The 22533-nt window shown below is 39.7% G+C and overlaps 2 protein-coding genes and 1 long non-coding RNA gene across 5 annotated transcripts; 1 reads left to right on the top strand and 2 right to left on the bottom strand.

The window, feature by feature from the left end:
• Positions 1-2765: 2765 nt before the first annotated feature.
• On the bottom strand, positions 2766-6444 carry LOC102721719. Of its 3 annotated transcripts, none has more exons than XM_015834779.1 (3): positions 6244-6444; positions 5576-5746; positions 2766-3760 (listed from the first exon to the last, which is right to left on the bottom strand). In XM_015834779.1, the coding sequence occupies exons 1-3, from the start codon at positions 6334-6336 to the stop codon at positions 3707-3709; spliced, it is 318 nt and encodes a 105-aa protein (XP_015690265.1). In that variant the 5' UTR covers positions 6337-6444; the 3' UTR covers positions 2766-3706. The 3 variants fall into 3 exon arrangements, with proteins under 3 accessions (XP_015690265.1, XP_015690266.1, XP_006650999.1); XM_015834780.1 differs by lacking the exon at positions 2766-3760 and adding an exon at positions 3769-3889; XM_006650936.3 differs by lacking the exon at positions 2766-3760 and adding an exon at positions 3896-4208 and having other exon boundaries at positions 6244-6437.
• A 189-nt stretch (positions 6445-6633) lies between these two features.
• Positions 6634-21749, top strand: LOC121053870. Its single transcript, XR_005811375.1, has 2 exons — positions 6634-6885; positions 21416-21749. It is a non-coding gene; the product is annotated as an uncharacterized LOC121053870 (long non-coding RNA).
• LOC102700970 (NAC domain-containing protein 105-like) lies at positions 8484-10833 on the bottom strand. The gene is made up of 3 exons (XM_006649249.3): positions 10671-10833; positions 10269-10540; positions 8484-9152 (listed from the first exon to the last, which is right to left on the bottom strand). Exons 1-3 carry the CDS (start codon positions 10831-10833, stop codon positions 8484-8486), a joined length of 1104 nt encoding a protein of 367 aa, XP_006649312.2.
• Positions 21750-22533: the final 784 nt, after the last annotated feature.

The following is a 22533-nucleotide window of genomic DNA, read 5'->3' on the forward strand; positions in this document are numbered from 1 at the left end:
TCAGCATCAGCCATCACTCCATCAGGGCTTCGTTGCTGTTGCTGTAGCCTCTCGCGTCGCGATGGTCACTCTGTTTTCCAAGCTGTGGCTGCGATCGCCGAGAGAGAAAAAAAAAACTGTTTCTTTCTCGTGTCTATGTGGACTATGCGGCGATACTAAGGTGTTTAGTTTCTAAATTTTTTTCTAAAAATACTACATTAAATTTTTAGATATCTAAATAAAGCATTAAATATAGATGAACTAAAAACCTAATTGTACAGTTATGGAAGAAATCTTGATACGAATCTTTTGAGCCTAATTAATCTATGATTAGTCATAAGTACTATAATAACCAACATGTACTAATGACGAATTAATTAGGCTTAAAAGATTCATCTCGCGGTTTCTAGACTAGCCGTAAAATTCATTTTCTTTATTCATGTCAAAAAACCCTTCAGTCAAACATTCAATGGGACGTTTTTTTTAAAAAAATTTAGCAACTAAACACCACCTAAGTAGCCATCTTTTTTTATGATGTGACTCTGACGAATCACTGTCGGGCTTAGCTCTCAAAATTCGATCCGGAGCTGTCAATTTTAACTCGCCAAATGAAAGCCTCGGATGAGAATTTCCCACGTACTGTGAATTGATCGATTAGAATAATTAAGTGGCTAAGTTATCTGCAAGATCAATCGAAGCATCTGAAATCTGCAGGCTTTGTAGCAAAGAACTTCTCTATGGGATCCCATTCTGATCACATTCCGATCATCTTAGGAACGACGATAAATTAAGAAGAAAGAACACCGAAGAAAATAATTAAGACGAAAAAAATGTACACTCGACGCCGCCGGCCGGCCGGACGGACAGGTCGAAGCTAATCTGCGCCGGCGGGCGGGTCATCTCTCGGCGGCGAAAGGCGGCGGGACCTGGTCCTGGACGGTGCGGAGGCTGCCGAGCCGGCGGCAGGCGCCGGAGGCGAAGAGGGAGAGCCAGGCGACGAGCGGGGTGCCGAGGAGGACGAGGCCGACGGGCACCATCCAGAGCTGCTCGTGCGCCTGGTGGAACACCACCGCCCACCACACCAGCACGGCCGCGCCCGCCACCCCCGTCGCCGCCACGCCCGCCGCCACGGCCAGGCACGACAGCGTCACCCTCATTCCCTCCCCCTCCCCCGCCGCCGCCGCCCGCCGCACTCCTCCTCCCGCCTCCGCGTCCAGCGTGCCGGCGCCGACGGCGACCGGCTTCCTCTCCTCCCGTTGCTGCTGCGGCGGCGGCGCCATTGCGCTAGCTCGGTGGTGGTCGCCGCGCCGTGGCGTGCAGCGAGGTGAATATACTAGGCTGGGGAGGGGGGCCTGAGGCGGGGGGGCATGCGGGCGGGGTTATCTGGTGAAGTGGTGATGGCTCGTTTGCCCCACCGCCGGAGCCTTCCATTTCTACTGCACACGACGCGACGCGACATCACCGCATATCGCTTTCCACGCCAGGATCAATGCACTCGATGGATTTTCTTCTTGCCACAAGAAAGATTACCTATGATTGCCACGTAATAAATCCAAACATTTTATAAATCGTTATGATCAGAGGATTGATTGTTTGATTGATTTGTTACCAAGAAAAACGGAACCAAATTTTACGACAGATCAAATATCTATTAATCATTTCAACCTTCCCAAATATTGGTCGATCTGGAGACTTGCTCTATGACACTTCCCAAATATATCAACTCTTTTAGGTCATGTTAAGTAAGCATCGTAAAAAAATACAGTAATATATTAGTATATAATTAATTAATTATTAGCTATATAAACTTTTAGAGTTAATAATTTTTAAAATCAATTTTTCTATATAAAAAATTTAACAAAAAATACAATATTGAGCCGTTCGAGAAGTGTACGCGGTACGCGTGAAAAACAATGTAACCTAGATATGGCTGGAAAAAAAATGATGCCTAATGATTGAAATATGTCTTAACATTACTTTCCAATGGATATAATAACTGTATATATTTATATTTGAGCTTGACTTCTACTGCCAGTAAAAAAAATATTCTTCTACCAATATTTTTTTAGTAGCATAAATATATTTGATTCATTAGTTAAAAAAAGGTCTAACCGTAAATAGAGAGCATGTAAAACACTTATTTATATTCTTGTTTTTTTTCTTTTAAACCACTTAGATAAAATTTTAAACAAAAATAATCATTTATTACGGAAAATAAGTCTTTTCGCCAACAAATTAATTCTGCGGGGCGTAATCTGCATCCAGCTCAGTCCGTCCGGTCTTGGTACTGGCACCACGAGATCAGGTGGTGTTCGTTTGCCGGCCGGCAGTTGCACTGCTCGCACACATCAAGCTTCAGCTGGAAAGTTTGTCGTATCATGCCGGATGTGCACTAACGTGTAATCGAAGCAACACGCAGTGTCTCATTTCGTTTGGACTGTAAAAACTTTTGGATGAAACGCTTCGAGCAATCCGATTCACGCAATGCCTTTTCATTTGTTCACGATCAATCCGATTCACCCAATGTCTTTTCATTTGTTCACGCAGGACTGAGATTGTGTTGAAGATGAAAGATGAAAAAAATATCTAATTTTTATGATAGCTATTAACTAGTATAAACGATAAAATTAGCTATTATAAAGTTAAAATTTCTTTTTTAAAAGATAAGATGATATATATATATATATTAAAAAAATACATCTTGTAGTAGTTTTGGGAGTGTGCATGTAAAAAAAATCTGAGAATAATCATGGGAAAATGACTCATCCTGAGTGGTGTTTTGCGTTTACTAGTACTCCAGTTACTATTGCTCGATTTCAGATCGTTGTTCTGCCATTTCCATCAGTCCGTTTCTTCAGGTTCATCAAATTAGATAGGCGAATACACTACTACTATGTAATTGTCATTATCACCAGCTATGGGATGCTTCAAGTAGAGCACTTCCAGTCTTCTTCTAGAGAGTGGGACAAAAAAACAAACCTGACACTGCAAAGGGTCCCTGGGTCGACTCATCCTCGGAATCAAGATAGCTAACTCTTGTCTCTGCCCAGCAGAAAGCCATTTGATCGATCGTCTTGAATGGTCCTACTCCGTTTGTCTGAAGAATACTAGTACTATTTTTTAGCAGAATTTGTGTACAAATGGAGTACTAGTCAACAGGAATGGCTTACTTGCCATGGCGATATTGCATCCATTTGGAGCCCACCCTACCCAAAAAAAAGATGCTCAAATGGGACGCATGTGCTCCTCTTTCTTCTCTAGGGATGCTGCAACAGCCAACAAACATGATTCTTTTTTATGAAAAACTCAGACATGTTTGGAATTAATATATTCTACAGATCACATTCCAATCCCTATTTGATCCCAACACTTGATCGGCTGATAGCACGACCACGCAAGATCTCCTCCGAGATACTAATAGTGTTGCTTGCTAGCAGGGCAGAACAAGCTGTAATTTGCTAGGGCCCTGATAACTGACAACATAGGTTCAGCCGTTCAGGCATCAGTATCACCAAACATGTACACACTTAACAATCCAAACTGCGCACTAATAAGGTTCTCTAAGAAATGAAGGGACAACTAAACTGCTAAACACTGATGAAAAGATACCGTGGATATCAAAAGCAAATTATGCTGTCCCTTGGAGGGGTCAGCAGATGTGGAGGTAATGTTGATGGAGCATCCGACAATAGCTTGTCGTTTCGGAGTAGCATGATCTCCTGTGCCTTCATGAACAGTGAGAAAGAACCTTTCGAGAAGAAGAATTTATGCCGCGACTAGACTGCTAATGAGAAAGATAATCCTTCAACATATGAGGCTACCACTGCTTGAATGTTGACATCTTAAAATCGAAATAAAAATGCAATTGCTACATCGTACATTCAGTTACTTGGAAATATTAGTACTGGATCTGGAACCAAAGGAGTATAGCGATTTGTTAGTTAGTATATGAACTCAAGTATAATGACTAATTACAAAATACAAATATGAACTGAAGTTGCAAAGCATAACTGACACAAGTTTCAATAAAACAGTCAAGTTATGGTCAAACTGAGCATTGCCGACTGACAAACACACCACAGGCATGTACAAGTACAAGCTGACAATTCGTGTCATAGCTAACCAAAAATTGGCATTAACCTTCTCTAGTCAGAGTTCAATTTCTTCTCAATGCTTGATTTGCTTAGGATAAAAACGCCAACAATGATAAGACTAGCACCTACAAACCACTGTATGAATACATCAAAGTCAAAAGCTGCATCTCAGTTAAAACAATTCTGTATACATGCAAACTGAAAAGGGCAAAGATGACATATCCATATTTTACAGATTATTCAGAAATTCAGCGGCACACATGTAGTAACCAAGTGATCTATTGTTATTGTTGTTGCTATGAGTTATGAAAGGCTTACCTCATTCGTAACTGCTCGTAACTATTTCTCTATTATATAGAAGGGGAAATCTATTTTAGCCTAACAACATAACATTCTGGTGTGTATTTTTCAATTTCTTTCCTACCGATCAAATAGCTGCATATCTCAACGGAAAACTTCACATATAACACTGAATTGCAAGGTAATTTATTGCATACCTATGCGACTATTCAAATAATGAAGATAATTCCAGATAAAGGCCATGTTCGGCCACCCCCTCTAGTTAACTTATCCTTATCGTTTTCCGCGCGCACGCTTCCCGAACTATTAAACGGTATATTTTTTACAAAAATTTTTTATAGAAAAGTTGTTTTAAAAAAATCTTATTAATCTATCTTATATTTTTTTAATAATTAATAATTAATTAATCATGTACTAATCTATTACTACGTTTCCGTGACAGATAAGTTAACTTACACCCTCTCCTTCCGAACAGGGCCAAAGTCATCTAGCTTATCTTCATTGTCACACTACGGGTCAATAAACTCGCTCCTAAGAATCAATGTGACAGATCAACCTAGGATACTCCTACTAAGGAGGAAAATGACTTATTTTTTATAGAGTATACTCCCTCCGTTTCATATTGTAATACGTTTTGGCTATGTCTAGATTTATCTATTGATCAATATATATTGTTTATATATATTTCTAGATGTATTAGTATCCATATGAATATAAGTAATGCTAGAAAGTCTTATATTCTGAAACAGAAGTAGTATAAGGCCTTGTTTAGTTCCCAAAATTTTTTACAAAAACATCACATCGAATTTTTGCACATTTAAATAAAGCATTAAACATAGATAAACCAAAAAACTAATTGCACAGTTATGGAAGAAATCTTGAGATGAATCTTTTGAGCCTAATTAGCCCATGATTAGCCATAAGTGCTACAGTAACCAACGTGTGCTAATGACGGATTAATTAGGCTTAAAAGATTCATTTCGCGGTTTCTAGGCTAGCCGTGAAATTCGTTTTTTTATTCGTGTCCAAAAACCCCTTCCAACATCCGATCAAACATTTGACGTGACACTTCTCACAAAAATTTTCTCAATCTAAACACCACCTAAGCTAAAATGAATACATATGCAGACTTCTTGTTATTTGATTTGCATTAGAACTTGCTAGCTGTTCAGTACACAAAAGGGGAAAAAAGCTCAAATTACCTTAGAAGGAAGTGGTTCTTCAAAAAGAAAATACCCTGCAAGACCTGACGAGATGAAGTTGGAGGCGAAATTTGTGACAGTTGCTTGGAGGGACGACAGTGCTTTGAGGCTGTTCACATAGCACCCCCACATTGTCACATTGAAAAGTATCACCATGCCGTATTTGACCAGCTGTACAAGGCAATATTAAAGCCAGAGAAAAATTAGCAGGCATTACTAGTACACTGGTAGGAGGAATTAATACAAGCACCGATTAAACCTGAATAGTTTGAAATATGAGATATTTTCTCATTTCTTAAATTAAATGAATCGCACATATTAGTTACCACTAAAAACTTAATTCCCCCCAAAATAATAGTTAAGACTTGATCAATAATTTCCGCATGATCTCAGTTATACTTCAAAGCCTCTAGCAGTCAGTCAGTAAATGAGAGGGTTCACATCTAACATCGAATTGTCTACCGAATTCGCAATCTCGGAACCAAGTCAGTGACTGATTCATGCCCTTGCAATTCATTAGCTAGACAAACTCGATTAACCGAAGCATAATCAACAAAATTAAGCCGAACAAAGGCCGAAGCGGACAATCGACGCTGCAGTCGCGCCCTTGCAAGCAAGACAAACAGGCTATAAAATTCTCAGATCGGAGAGAACTCCTAGTTCAGTACCGGAGGCGCGAAGAACTTGGCGGAGATGGCGGCGAGGGCGGCGTTGAGGCCCGCCGCGAGCGCCCACCCGTAGCCGCCGCCGCCGCGTGCCATCAGAGGTGGAGCTCACCGGAGATCCACTCCTCGACTCTGGCGCGGCCCTCGTGCAGAACCCACCTGCTCAGCTCCTCTCGTAGTAGTGGAGACGACGAACCAGCCGGAGCCCGTAGACGGAGAGGCCAACTGGGCCCACGAGGCTCGGGATTCTCTAAATAGGCCAGTATCACAAGACCGATGAGATGAGGCCCATGAAATTCGGATAAGATGGGCTTTATTAGGCCTAGTTGAGAAGGATTGTCTACACGGGCCGGGCTAGATTTCACTGCCCTCACTGTCTTTAGGGTAGCCATGGCTGCGGCATCCTGACGCCTGAGGCGTCCTCTCGCTCCGCCGCCGCCGGCGCGATCGATTGGCCGTCGGAGAGCACTCATGCGTGCCGCCACACGAATCCTCTCGCCACCATGCTCCTGCTGGCTCGATCCGCCCCCGGGTTTCACCGCCGCCACCTGCTCTGGTGCCGCGTGGTGCCCTGGGCCGCTGGGCGCTAGCAGATGGGGTTTCAGAAGCTACCAAATGCATTGCTGGATCGGAGCAATTCAGCAGGTACGCCTCGTCCCCTGCAGTATTTAATTTGATCATACTAGATAGTAATATTTGGACCAACGGGAACAGATTGTTGTAGTCTTGTAGATGGAGTTCATTAACTGCATATCTTATATTTCCTCTGTTCCATATTATATGATTTTGACCTAAATTCACATATTGCACTACAGTAAAATTAGTTCCTTTGGAAGATCGGTCGACCTTGGTCCAATTTTACATCTAGATTGTTAGGCAACTAATGTTCTGTGTTCTTTTGTTGATGAGAGATAAAAGATGGAACATTATCTAATTTTTTTAGCTATTTACTGGTGTAAATGAAGAAATTAACTACTACAAAATTAAAATATATTCTAGAAATGTGATAAGATGAACTTCTATATGGAAACATTTTTGTAAAATACACATCGTTTAACCGTTAAAAAATATACACGCAAAAGCCGAGAAATAATCTATCACGAACACGGCAAGAGCGAATGTTTTGCTGGAGATCATGATGTACTAGAGCTGTCACAATTCTATGAAAAATACACCTGTATTTTCACAGATAGTCACAAGTTAGCTAATCAAACACTAAATTTTCATAAACAGGTATATCACTTCCTACTATCTATATAGCCACACAATGGCGCCGGAATTTAGATAGTCATTATATTATTATATATAGTATCAAAATGCATGGAAGGGTTTAGGGTTTAGGGTTGCTGAATAATTCAATCTGAAGCCAAAAATACGTTATTATTTTCTATAGGTCTACATTATAACTGTGTATATTGATTTGATATGTATTAATTTGAGCCGCTATAGATTATAACAATCTGTACGGAAAATACAACTCTATTTTTAAACTCTTGTATTAGGGGGTGATTGAAAAGCCAAATGGCATATTTACAAACGAAAATAATTTATAAATAAAATTTTTATATGTATTTTTAGCGGTTTAAAAGCCAAGATGAAAAAAATAAATTTAGATGAAAAAACTAAAATCAACTCTGAATTTATGACTGGAAAATCAAAATTTGGCTTATAAACATAAGCAGAAACAAAAAGTTAGGGGATTGCATGGCGTGCACACTTGAATAACTATCACAGTTTAGATTTTACTAGAGGGCTTTTCACGATAAAATTTCCACAATGTAATTAAACAACTTCAACGAGTCATATATATCCTAGTGTGCTGCGTCAGAGTAGCATTTTGTACGTTCTGCATGCGCATCCTCTTGCTTATTTAGTCATTTTCAGGAATAGTACTTATGATGCCTTCAAATCTTATGCCATTAATCACTATAGAGCATATAGTGTACTATATATGCCACCCAGCTGGGAGTCAAGACATTTACAAAGTGCCAGTTTAGGATCACATCTATCAACTGAAAAAAGCACATCGCAATGCCATGCATATTATGACTCTGCACAGGGGCCAGATTAAAGGTTACAATCACGTACATTTGGGAACACAAAAAGAAGCAGAAGAAAAGAAAAAAGGAGAACAATTTTATAAAAATTTCAGCTATAACCATATATCCCATCCGGTCGATGTGATCGATGGACACATCGATTGTGCTGTGAATAATGCGTTGCACGGAGCTAGCAACTCATTATTATTTGTCGAACACGCAGATTCCGAGGTCGCCATCGCCGCCGGCCGAGCCGAGCAACCCCGTCCACCTGTCCACCTCGTCCCTCTCGTCGCTGTTGAGAAACAGCAATGCTGCCATGTCGTCCTCGCCGTTGTCCAGCTGAGAGCCCACGCCGGCTGCTGCCGCCGCCGCCGGCGCTTCCGGCGCGGCCTCCACGGGGCTAAGCTGCGACGCGACGAACTTGTCGAGCGCTCTCCAGTCAGTGGTCACCTTGGCGCCGGTGCCACGCGGTTTCTTGCTGGCCCTCCGGCCGTTGTTATCGCCCTCGTCGTCGTCCTCGGCGGCGGTGGCCAGTTGGCTCGGGTTGGGCGGGAGCGGAGCCGGCGGCGCCACCGCGGAGGGGCTTTCGAGCTGCGGCAGCTCGGCGAGGTGGCTCGAGTAGTGGAGGAGCGCGGCGGCGGCGCCGTCCAGCTGCTCCGCCTCCTGCTTGAAGCGCCCGCTCTTGGCGGACTGCTGCCGCCTCACCTGCGCCGCCGCCGCGTACGCTGCGCTCGGATCGACGAACGCCGCCGCGGCGCTCATGATGTTGCGCTCGTGCAGGGAGTAGTTGGCGTCCCACGTCTCCACCATGCTCCTCGCCGGGTACGCCGTCCTCTTCTTGAACGCCCGGCACACCACCCATCCTTCCTCCTGCAGAAACTCACACACACAGTGGAATTAACACACCATCTAAGCTAAGCTGTGATCGAACTGCATTTTGCAAAGTTGACATTGACATCTAAGTTAGATAGCTCCCCACTACACAGTGTGATAGTGGAACAATAAAAACTTTTAGTTTTGTGGTGACAATGTTGGCCATGCAGCTAGCATGCAATGGTTTTGATGAGTGCTAGTACACAAGTTGCATACAGCTTGTAAACAATGGCGCGTGTTAGGACGTTCACACCAGGGAAAACCCTAACTTAGCCATGCATGCATGCGCATGCGGTTTGTCTAGGAAAAAGGTTTGGTGTTAGTGGTAAGGTCAGGATGGCATCAACGCTGGATGCAGTACTGCTACCTAGCTTTATTTTTGGAAGAATAGAAGACTTTGGAAGACTCACAAAAAGGAATGCCAAGACTTATCTTTCAAGAGCAAAAAGAGTTGTGGTGCACTCTGTTGCTTAGAGTTAGTGCCATTAATATTTATATGCTCCATTAGTAGTGTTACATAGTATTATACATGCTTGGACACATGTATCTTGGCAGTTCTGTATGTGCTAAATCTCTTGGTATCTGCACAGAACACTAGTGCAGACACCATGAGACCTTTACCTCTAAGCTGATTAATTTATACTACATTATTTTCTTCGGTTAACACACACAAATACTCCAATTTTATGCAATTGACTTTAAGCTATAAGTTGCCATTTGCCTTATTCAAAAACTTACTAATTTATTTTATTATGATTTAATTCATTAAATAAATTTTAATTGTGACTTATTTTTTATATTTACACAATTCTTTTACATAAAACAAATAGTTAAATGTGTACAAAAAGTCAATGACACAATTTATTAAGGAATACCTACTAAGTGAGATATATTTTCTTTGATAACTGGAACCAACATATACTAGTAGGTCAAACTACGACATAATCAAGTACCACAAAATGATCTATCGACGTACTAATTAAGCTTATTATTCCGATGCAAAAAAAAAAACTTCTTGTGCTAGTATGCAGATCAGAAAGAAATTCATTAGATGTATGTATGTATAGTGAGGGGTTAATTGCTTGGAAGTAGGATGGATGCAGATGAACATACCTGCGGCGGAGCGTTCTCGTCGGTCTCGAGGCGGTACTCGTGCATGATCCAGTCGCTCTTCTGTCCGTTGGGCGCCCTGCCCTTGTAGAAGACGAGCGTCTTCCTCATGCCGATGAGCCGGCTCTTGTCGTGCACCGCCTTGTCCCTCCCCGTCGCCTTCCAGAACCCCGCCATTGTCGCCCTGTTCGTCCTCGTCCCCGTCGGGTACTTCCGGTCCTTGTAGCTGAAAAAGTACCACTCGCTCTGCTCCTCGTACCCGATCCCACAGTGCTCTTCATTTCATTCATTCCATTCCATTCCATTTTTTTCGATCACATAAACAGTCACACAGTTACGATTAATTTCAGTTCTCTGAAGCTTAATTGATCCAGGAGCTAGCTGAGATCAAATGTACGTACGTACCTTGGAGATCCCAGGGCTCGATGCGGTAGAGATCGATGTCGCGGATGACGTCGAGGTCGATCTTCTGGGAGGCGACCTTCTTGCGAAGGTAGTAGCCGACGAGCTCCTCGTCGGTGGGGTGGAACCTGAACCCAGGAGGGACGCATGATTCCATGGCGTCCATATGATCACCACCAGCTAGCTTGCCCTGCACCGTTCAGCAGATGGATCATATGCGTATGTGCATCAGATTCAGCAACGCCGTCTCTAAATATTCATCCAATCCATCCCTTGCATGCATCAAATGATATAGCTCGCGAGTGGCACTAGTAAAGAACACATGCAAGTGCTCGAATCATTCGGTGCAAGCAGGCTGGCTAGCTGCAATTTTTTTTATTTATAGCACACAAAGGCAAAAGCTATCTGCAGAGAAGGGCTACAGTGTTGGATCTCGATACTGAATGACTAGCTACAGACTGACTGACAAGGTGTATATATGTATAGTGCTCCTGTGTGTTTGTATGGGTTTCAGTGCTTTGGTAAAATTTAATCCAGCCATGTTTGCTCTATGGAACGGAGCACTTTCTAGGATAAAAAGGCAAAGTACGGTAGAGCCTGATCAGCAATTGGGCAGCAGGGACAAATGTAGGAAAGCTACAGGCCTGCGAATGATACTGTCGACTGGTGAAATCAGAGGCATGTGGGCTATAGTCAGCAGCGAATTATAGCTGTTTCAGGCTTTCAGCAGCAGAAGGATGGCTTGCTGCTGTGGTAGTTTACACAATGGTACTGATTTAGAGTGATCAAATTATAACGTTTTGGTTTTTAATAGTATTATTATACGAGAAAGAGGGCGGTGCAAATATCTTTGAAGTATGTGTACTAGGTACAAGCTAGCTATTTAAGAATATCTAACTAATATGCATGATTTCATACTCATCTTGATCATATAGCTCTCATGAAATGGGTATGCATGCATGCACGGCTCAATGCAATGCAGTTGTGCAGAGCTGACCACAGGCCTTTATTTTATAGATCTATGCACCAACAAAAAGTATCTCAAAGTATATATATGTGGTGATACCAAGTTATCTATGATCGTATTCTATTCAGCTAGATCCAATGGTAAAAAATAATTTAATACCTTGAAATATTTTTTATTGGACAGGGCAAATCTTATGCACATACTGTAGCTGCATTGTATTGCAGTATTGGTCTCTTCTGGCTAGGTTAATGACGGCAAGTTACGTGTACTGCTTTGCGACATATCTGACCTCTTAACCAAAGTTACTAGTTTGCATAGCACCATTCTAGCCACGTTAATATATCGTGGTTGTAAAAATTATTCCCCCTAGTTTTTTTATCTGATACCGCTAACTTTTAAATATATATTTGACCATTCATCTTATTTAAATTTATATATATATATATATAAAATTATAAGTCATCTTAAAGTTTCTTTAGTAATAAATTAAATCATAATAAAATAATTAACAAATATATAATTTTTCTGAATGAGATGAACGATCAAACGTGATCTAAAAGTCAATGATGTTAAATATAAAAAACTAAAACAAGAACCATATGGAAACTGAAAACGAGAAAGCTGATGGCATTGCTAGCATTTGCCGGGCGGATGAGCACGCGCTTGTTGCATGCCTGCATGCCGTGGGGGCATGTAAAAAAAAAAAGAACTTGGCAAAGGTGGGGCTTGGAGCAAAAGATGGAGAATACAAACGTGAGGCCGGAGAAGAAGCTGGGACGCCCTTTCAGCGAGATCGATCAGGCCTGCAAATAAAGGAGAAGAAGAGGCCAAAAAAGCTACTTGCTCGCTCATTCAGTCAGTCACTGCTCCATGAAAGCTACTACTAGCATGCACAGGGAGGCTGGAAGAAAGCCAAGAACTGAAGCAGCAGCCAGCAGGGGCACACGACTATCGGTTTCTGACCGCTGTGTCTGTTTGTCGAGGAATTCCTTGGCACGGAAGGGGACCCTTGTCAATTGCATGCATTTTGGGCTGCCTATAGGTAGCTAGATGCGCTCACATTTGCTGCCGCTAGCTACTGCTTGCTTGCAGATCAGCTGCATGGCGTGCCGACCGTACTGCCGGCGGTGGAGCCAGTAGCTCGTAGGGCGTGTAGTATATGGAGTAGGATGGACAGGAAGGTCCAGGCAAATCAATCATTTTGTGTTTCCCCTTTGGTTGAGAAAATAAGCTCGGCCTAGTGTTACCAGGCCTTTGTAAATTTTTTTTAAAAAAATATCATATCGGATATACGAATACATATTTAAAGTATTAATTAAACGTAATCTAATTATAAAATAAATCACAGATTCCGCTAAGAAACTGCGAGACGAATCTTTTGAGCATAATTAAACCGTCATTAGCACATATTGGTTACTGTAGCAATTATGGCTAATCATGTACTAACTAGGCTCAAAAGATTCATCTCATGATTTCCCTCATAACTATATAATTAGTTTTAATGTTCGTGTATATTTAATACTCTATTTAGGTGTCCAAAAATTCGATTTGATGTTTTTTGAAAACTTTTTGGAACTAAACAGGGCCTAAGAATAAGTTTAATAATAGAGCTAACTTCTAATTATAAGTTTATATTAGAGCTAATATACATACTATTTTTCTTCATATTTTATCCCACTCATTTATTTAATGTATATACTTTTAAACCATGTGTACGGATAACTATCTCTTTCATAAGAGTATAGCTCAATGCAACAAATTCGAATAACTAAAGGAGTACTAACCAAATTCACATGTTTTGCTATGGATAATATAAAGTATATTGTAATAATAATTAAAATAAATAAAAATATCTATCATGAAACATGTTAACCACTTTTGCTAAAAAGTATATTCACCTCAAATTTGATTTATATATGACTATTCATTTAGATTTCACTGTTTTTAATATTGAGAAGCTCAAGGGGCGAGTTACAAAATTCACAGTGGGAGCACTGGGGTGTGGCGGATCCACCGTGTTGTAACCACTAGAGACTTTTTAATGAAGTACAAATATAGACGCATGTTGTCTCCCTTATTTGCAAGAGGACACAATGCATGATTGATTTGTAATATAAAATGCTTGTGAAGCCATTCCTTAACATATGAAATCTACCCCTTCTATAACAAAATTACAAACCGACGCTCATAAATAAGTCAATAAACCAAAGTTAGATAATCTTCCCCCATGATACTGACAAGAAGAGTGAATTTAATTTGATTGATCGATCTATCGGTCACAAAGTATTAATCCTTAAGTGTTTATTATGAGCGAGGATGCCAACTAAGATGGTCACAAACTGCCTGTAATATAGCATGTGCCAGGTTGGGTCAGAAACTCAGAATGGATAGAAAGGGGGTAGTGGTCCAAGATATATGTACAATGACCTCCCTATCTATGTTTAATGAGAACGAGACAAATAAATTGTCAAGATTAATTTTCCTAAGTATTGCACATATAGACTCTCATGTTCCCCAAAATTAGTAGTTTTTAGATATTGGCGATGGTACCTGCATTCCACACACATTTTTTTCTTGTATCTCTAATTATATGCTAGCATTAATTTGGAAATATAATGTTATAGAAGATTTGTCAAATCAGTATAGTACTGGTATCATTTTACATGCCAAAAGTTACATTTCTCTCCATTTTCGAATATCTGTCAGCACCAACTAGCACCTTTTCATTTTCAGCACTAGTTACTCTTAAATGGTTTGGCTGTAATAAACAAAAGTTTTATGATTATGTTTGAGATAGAATACACTTTGACAACATGACATATTTTTTAAATATTTTTTTTGCAAACAGGAAAAGATATCAAAGTTTAAGGGTGAATAACAAAGTATGCATCGACTGTAACACTTAGGGAAAAAAGAATGTTTTCGCACCGTCTATTGTATGACATAAGTAGATCTAATTTGGTTCAAACATATATATACCATACAGTACATGTAGTAGTTTATATTCTGAATCGATCATTTTAAGAGTGCCCATTTAATTTAATATAGTATTATATCACCATAATATATATATCCACAAGAGTAATTTTACGGTACTTGAGAAGGTATCATGAGGTACCAAAATTTCAGCGTAAAATTTTAGTACCTTATGATACCTAGATACTGTGAGATACTAAATTTTACACTAAAAATTTGGTACCTCACGGTACATTCTCAAGGACTATAAAATTGCTCTATCCACAAATGTGCGCATTTGTATGTGTAAAAGAAATTCCGGTCACGATTTGATGGTATGATTCGCATCTTTCGTGTGTGTGGGTGTGGCCGTGTGGGGAAACGGGATAAAACAGAAAGCAAGAAGAAGAAAAAATATTATGACTGATGTGCTTTCTCGAAAAAGGAAAAGGGGTAGATCAATTACTATGATAATATACCAGCTCAATAAGAAGGATTTTTCTCGAAAAGAAAAGGAGGCAGATCAATTACTATGATCATATACCGAGCTCAATCAGAAGGATGTTTCTATGGTATGATTGTTCTGTAGCTACATGCAAATTACTATTAGTGTTTCTTCACAAAAAAAAATCTTATAAACAGATATTACTGTCAACCTTGAGACGGTTGTTTTATTTTTTAAAAAAAATATATGTTGAATTAGCATATGTAATGCAAGACAACTATATATTGCAACAAATAGCTTGATTTTGAAATGATGGACACCACGCTGGTCAGATGCATATGATATCAACATCAGTATGAAGAAATGTCTTTAATTAGCCTCTGATTAGGATCAATAAAGATCAAACGAAGTGTAGAGGGGAAAGAGAAAGAACTGAAAATGTTGGAAATAAATAGGGCACATCTATAGCCACATATTTTTACAATCAAAACAAATAAAACTAAGCTTCTGCATCGAGATGTACGTATCGGCGACATATATGTAGCCACCCAAATCTCTTTGCTCAACTATTTTCAGTTCAGGATAGCAGGAGAAGAAGAGAGAGCTATATTGAACAAGAAATTAATTAACCAGATCAAGCCAGCACGCGGATCACAGATGGACACACACACCAGGATATGTAACTAGCTGAATTGATCGACAGCACTGAAACTCACCTCAGATCAAAACACCGCCGTCCGTGGTTAGTCGATCGATACAGATTAGGCGATCGGATTCAAGAACTCTCTTCTCCTCCAAGCAAGGAGAAGCACGAGCTGGTCTGTATGTTCTCTCTCGATCTGTCTGTCGGCAAGAAGTTGGGCTGTGTGTCTGGAAGAATAAATAGCATGAGAAGGAGAGGAAGAGGAGATAGACGATGATCGAGTTTGCATTTGGAGAGGAGGAGGAGAAAAGAGGGGAAGAAGGTGGCGGGTATAAAAAAGGAGTCGAGGTCGCTCTCCTTTCCGTCGCGCGTGGGTGAGGGGGAATGAAGGCCTCTTGGGCCCCACACGGGCCCACCAGCTGACGTCACGTCGTCCTCTTCCTGCCGCGCTGCTAGCTCCTCTCTTTCCCTTTCCTCTCCCGGCAATGAACAGTACAGAAGAAGCTCTAGCTAGCTAGTATCAGTAGCTGGTCTTCGAGTATCCATAATTTTTGCATCTTGCTGATCGATGATATGTTCACCTATAGCTCCTTCAGATACATAGGAGTACATGGCAGTGGCCAGCACTTGGCCATCGGTTCAAAGATACAGAAAACTGATTGTATGCTAGTCTGTAAGTTAGTTATATGTGCAACTTTCTTTAATTTGAAGTGCATTAAGTTCTCTGTGGCTAATTAGAATGAAAGTCTGGTTCTGGGTGCAATCAAGTGCATGTTAGTTCTTGCCAATGGTACCACTGTGCTTTCAGCTGTTTATAGGAACATGTCGCCCCGTTGACAGATGAACAAGTTACTCAGTAGAATGTGCTGCTGCATGCTGCAGGTCCCGTACAGTTGTCCAGGTATCATGATCAGTCTGTTGTATCATTGCAGTAGATTTCTGGGGCGAATGGGGTTCCCTACTTTCCATGGAAATTTTGATTGATGTGATGCGTGAATTGAACAAAATGATTCTAAGGCCTTGTTTAGTTCCTAAATTTTTTTTCCAAAAACATCACATCGAATTTTTAGAAACCTAAATAAAGCATTAAACATAGATGAATCAAAAAACTAATTGCACAGTTATGGAAAAAATCTTGAGACGAATCTTTTGAGCCTAATTAGCCCATGATTAGCCATAAGTGCTACAATAACCAACATGTGCTAATGACGGATTAATTAGGCTCAAAAGATTCGTCTCGCAGTTTCTAGGCTAGCCATGAAATTCGTTTTTTTTATTTGTGTCCGAAAACCCCTTCCGACATTCGATCAAACATTTGACGTGACACTTCTCCTAAAAATTTTCTCAATCAAAATACCACCTAACTGTACAGTTTTGATTTGATATGTAAGTAACAAGCTAGTAATTAAATCTAGCAGTTGGCCTCTAGCTAGTGACACTTTGATTTGATCACCCACACAGTAGCAGTAAAAAATCATCTCTAGCTAACTTGTCAAATGCAAATATGCAATACAAACACATGTCCCTTTCCTTGACTATAATTCATCTCCTACCTAGAATTTCGTGTTCTCAGATCAGAGAGCATGCACCAAGACTGATGAGGAACTAATTGCATCTGTTAGACTTAGCCATTAGCATTAAATCAATTATATTCCAGAAGCATGATCAGTGGGAATTATGATGTCGATAACACTGAGGTGTAGGCATCCATTACAAAACATGTTGTGCTAAGTATGATGCCACCTACCATTGTTAGGAGCCACCGGGAAACAAGAAATCCTTGTGTGATAAGATTGGATCAAATTTGGGAACCCTCGCATCATTTCGGTTCTCATTGCTTGCTAGCTAGCTAGCTGCTGATCAACTCATGATCAAAGAAAAGATATTTACCATGATGCAATGAAAGGGAAAGAATTTCAGGTTTGTTGATTATCAAACTGCTGTGACATATATTTAATTAGGACAAATTAACTTCTTCCACATTACCTCAGAATTAAAGTAAAAAGTTAGCTAATATGAACAATGGCATAACTTTCTACTCCAGAATCCAACTCTAACTAACGGTATCATGAGCAAAGTCAAGAAAATCTACGGAGTAGCTAGTGTGCTATAATTGGTGATGATTATAACAAATGTGTTCTAATTCAACTGGGTGACCACAGAGACAAAGCAAAGATTGGTCAAATTTTGGATTAAGGTAGTGTATCTATATTCAGATCTTTCTTTTTCGTCAAGCAAAGAAAGCTCAAGATGTGCTTTTTCCTTCAATAATAAAACCTACATACAGTCCCCATTATAGTATCGCTTATATATGTGCCATCTTTTCAAGTTTACAATTTTAAATTAATCAAGTGGTAAACTCGCACAATCTTCTTCGTCACACTGAGTTTGTCTGTATTTCCCTATTTTATATATATATATATATATATATATATATATATATATATATATATATATATTCAACCTCTGTTTCATATTATAAGACTTTCTGGGTTTGTCTAAATTTATCCATATATCAATATTATATTTTGTATATATGTCTAGATTTATTAGCACACATTTGAATATAGACAATGTCAGAAAGTCTCATAATATGGAACGGAGGAAATACTTATGAGACTAAGAACTCCATTTTCAACTGCAACCCCTTTAGACTAATTAACTGCCTCCTCTGCAAAGTATATATACATGTTTGTAGTACTTGATGAACAAGTGATCAGGAACACAAAAGCTGGAAATGGAGTCCAGCTACAGCATAACATATACTCCCTCCATTTCATAATGTAAAATGTCTGACTTTTTTGTTTGTAATGTTTAACCATTTGTCTTATTAAAAAATATGAAAATATCATTTATTTTGGTTGTGACTTACTTTATTATAAAAAAACTTTAAGCACAACTTGTCTTTTTTATATTTGTACTAAATTTTTAAATAAGACGAATGGTCAAACGTTGCAACTAAAAAAATCAAACATCCTGTATTATAAAACGGAGGTAGGTAATATGTTTCTTCTTCTTTTCTCAAATTAATAGCAGACACTGGTATGTACTGGAACAAAACAATGATACACTTTTGGTTTTTGGACCATATGTATGTCGTAACACGAACTTTCAAAACCTAATAAGGATAGGTAGTGTGAGAGAGATGGAAAAGATTATGGACACAGGGGCCCAGCAGCCCTGCAATTTGGTTGGGTTTGCATCATGTTCTTGCGAGCGGGTGACTATAATAATGCCGGCCCCTTCATCTCTATAGCTATAGACATACATATATATACACTGCTACCTCCGAAATTTGTATTTAATGTGATACATTATAATGCTATAAATTTGATCGTTGTTCAGATTCGTAGGACTAGTACGTATCATATTTAATGCTAGATTTATATTTAAGTAAAACAGAGAGATTAGTTCATAAACTTTTGTTCGCTCTAGAGAAATGTTCTGGTAGAGAGAGGTCAAATGGGAGGAATTCAGGCAGGGCATACCAAGCGAGCAGCTGCTAATGATTATGTCACCTCAAAACAATCTCACGCGCGCTAATCCCGATGGGAGCTGCTCTCCACGCTGGAGCACGACATTTACTGCACTTTTGCTCCCCGGACGACACGTCCTCTGCAGATCACTACTCTGCGTTAGAGCAGGTCCAATACAAGCGGTAAGGCAGCTATAAGCATATTAAAAATAGATAAGAGAAGAGATTAAAGAAATATGAACTATTAATTTGTAGCCAGCTACACACGGATTCTAGGACACCGTGTGTATATGATATGTGGGACCATATACTAATGTTTTGTAAGTAACTATTGTATGAATTGGCTATTAAATTAACTATAGATAAGTTGGAGCTAGAAGTTGGTTAACTATTGAACTTGCTCTAAATCCTAATTAATTCGGCGGTGCCCTGGTGACCCATGTTCTTGCAGGGTTAGAGTGGCGCAGCATTAGGGAACAGGGGCCAGTAGGATATATGTAGATGTGTTCCCTTTTCATGTTTGATGTTTCTGCATGATGTTTCTGTTTCTTGGTTGGCATGTTGATAAATTAATTCATGTAGATATTTTTTTGTCTGCCCAAGCATATGCACTTTAATTCAAGCAGATAAATTATTACATTAAGAACGTGCATTTGAAATATTGCCATTAACCCTTCTTAATAGTCCTCAAAAGAATTGAAGACATTAGTAAATAGTAATTAGCACATATATACCTGAAAGAAGTGAGGGTTTTAACAGAGTTCCAAATTGTTAATCTGCACTTCTGAGTGTTTATCATCTATGAGATCGATATGACATGCGGCTCTGATTTCTGACCAACTTCTAGTTAATACTTTGTCTCAAAATATAAAGAATTTAAACTCTACATTTATATAATCAAAATATCTTAGAGGTAGTATATCTGTAAATTGTGCTTGCCAGTTCCGCACCGTATGTGCAGAACTGAAGCTAACTATCTAATCACCGCATATTTCATAAAGTGATGTGCTTTTCATCTCGCACTGCATTACACACGTGTACATACACACTAGTAATAGTAATAGGCCTTGTTTAGTTACTAAATTTTTTTTCCAAAAACATCACATCAAATTTTTTACACTTAAATAAAGCATTAAACATGGATGAACCAAAAAACTATTTATACAGTTATGAAAGAAATCTTAAGACAAATCTTTTGAGCTTAATTAGTCCATGATTAGCCATAAGTGCTACAGTAACTAACATGTGCTAATGATGAATTAATTAGACTCAAAAGATTCGTCTCGCGGTTTCTAGGCTAGCCGTGAAATTCGTTTTTTCATTCATATCCGAAAATCCCTTTCGACATTCGGTCAAATATTCGATACGATATTTTTATCAAAAAATTTTAGCAACTAAACACCACCTGTACTTCAGCAGCTGCATGCGATCGAACATACAGGAAGAGCAGCAGCAGCAGCAGCAGACATGTACTGGATCATCGATCGGAAACCTGTAACGGCACGCCATGTTTCTTTCTTTCTCGGTTAAGGCTGGCTGATGACTTGTCCTTTCTTCTTCCCTAACAGCATCTCCACAAAAGTGCACTTAACAATAACAGGATAAGCTTAGTAGCTGTTACGCTTCAGGCTTCACCCGTACATATGCATAAACTACAATCGTGTGGCCAATAACTGGGCGTCCAGGGTATATACTAATCATGCTACTACCGATGATGCATCTAGAACTAGCTAGCTAGCTTCCAATATATTCACCAACTTTTTTTAGGCCCACACATATATAGTGTACTGATCCATGTGTCTGAAACTATGTACTCCTATCAATTGCAGTAGTAGTAGCAGTGTAGTACAATTCAGGTTCTGGTACATATATACGTAGCGACATGACTGAAGCAAAATACAGATCGACGTGTTGGTATGAGATGAACAGGAAAATTCTGGCCAAGTTGCATATTGCCTGCTGGGTCCGGACACCAACTCGTCGAGATCCAGACATGGCTAACCTCTGAACTCGACACGTACCATTACCAACATGGTTGCAGCTGACGGATGCATCGGCAAATAAAGGCGATCGATCGATCGAATGGGATGGTCGATGATATTCCAAAGGCTTTACGTACAAGATACACTAGATGCAAAGTACATATACACACGTCGTTTTTGTACTCGACGTCGTTTTAGGCTACGAGGATTTCCACTTGTAAGCATGGAGGGTGTACACATCCATGACAGCATCTTCTGACAGAGTTATTTACATGTGGCAGGCTTGGAGCAGTTGCTAGCTTGCATACACAGACGACGACGTTGAGATGCAGGGAAGGCAAAGCACACAGGGCCCAGCTTGCTGCAGGTGAATGTGGCATAATGGCATTGTTACACTGGGACAACTACTCCTTTGTGCTTTGTATGATGATCAGCATGTTGATCGAGGTATTGTAGATGCAGCCATGCATGCGTGATGCATGTAGATATTGCGAAAGAGGAGGTAGCTAGAGGAAGTTCGCTAGCTGGCTGTCTACGTCGAGTGTAAACAGTGTCAATTTTGCCTTCCATCTTTTTCCTCCTCAGAACGCTCTAAAAGCGGTGAGATTTTTTTTCCATGAAAGGCTGTTACTTTTCACAGAACAGTACGTAAACCGGCAGGCACATATTGTTGCCTCCAGAAACCGGCCTTTGTGGCCCAGCCGGCCGCTACCAAGGCAGAAAAGTCAAAAGTCTTTCAGAAAACTGTAGTACTTTGCAAACAAGCGTACTTTATGGGTGATGTGACGGGCAATATATACATGGATGTTAATTATTATCTGCGCTGTTTTAATAGTAACCTAGCTAACAGTAACATATCAGGGATTATTGATTGGCCTTTTTGAAAAAATACAAACGATACATTTATAAATAAAAAATATATATGTATTATTATTAATTTAAAAGTTAAGGCTGGAAAATAAACTACGATAAAAATTAAACTCAAAATTAACTTTAAATCTAAGGTTAAGTATAAAAAGAAGAGTTTTTTTCATTCTTGAAAAGGTACCATGAGGTACTGTGGTTTTCTATATAAAATTTGGTACTTTTTGGTAGCTAAGATATTAAATTTTACATAGAAAATAGCGGTACATCCTGGTATCTTCTCAAGTATGATAAAATTGCTTAAAAAGAAGTAAAATGATAAAAGATAGCGCGCAATACACGATCAGGTTGAGCATGATATTATCCAGAAAATGTTGTTTTTGTACTTAACTTTCACTGGTAGGTCGGCACCGTGCGTATCTCTGAAATGCCGTATTAAACTAGAGCTCGTTACCTTTGTTTTACTTAACCAGCCGGCGATTTATCAAAATATCCTGCAGCTAGGACAACCGTCGCTTTCAGAGTTAACCCCTTG

This window comes from Oryza brachyantha, chromosome 3 (assembly GCF_000231095.2).
Source record: "Oryza brachyantha chromosome 3, ObraRS2, whole genome shotgun sequence".
NCBI lineage: Eukaryota > Viridiplantae > Streptophyta > Magnoliopsida > Poales > Poaceae > Oryza > Oryza brachyantha.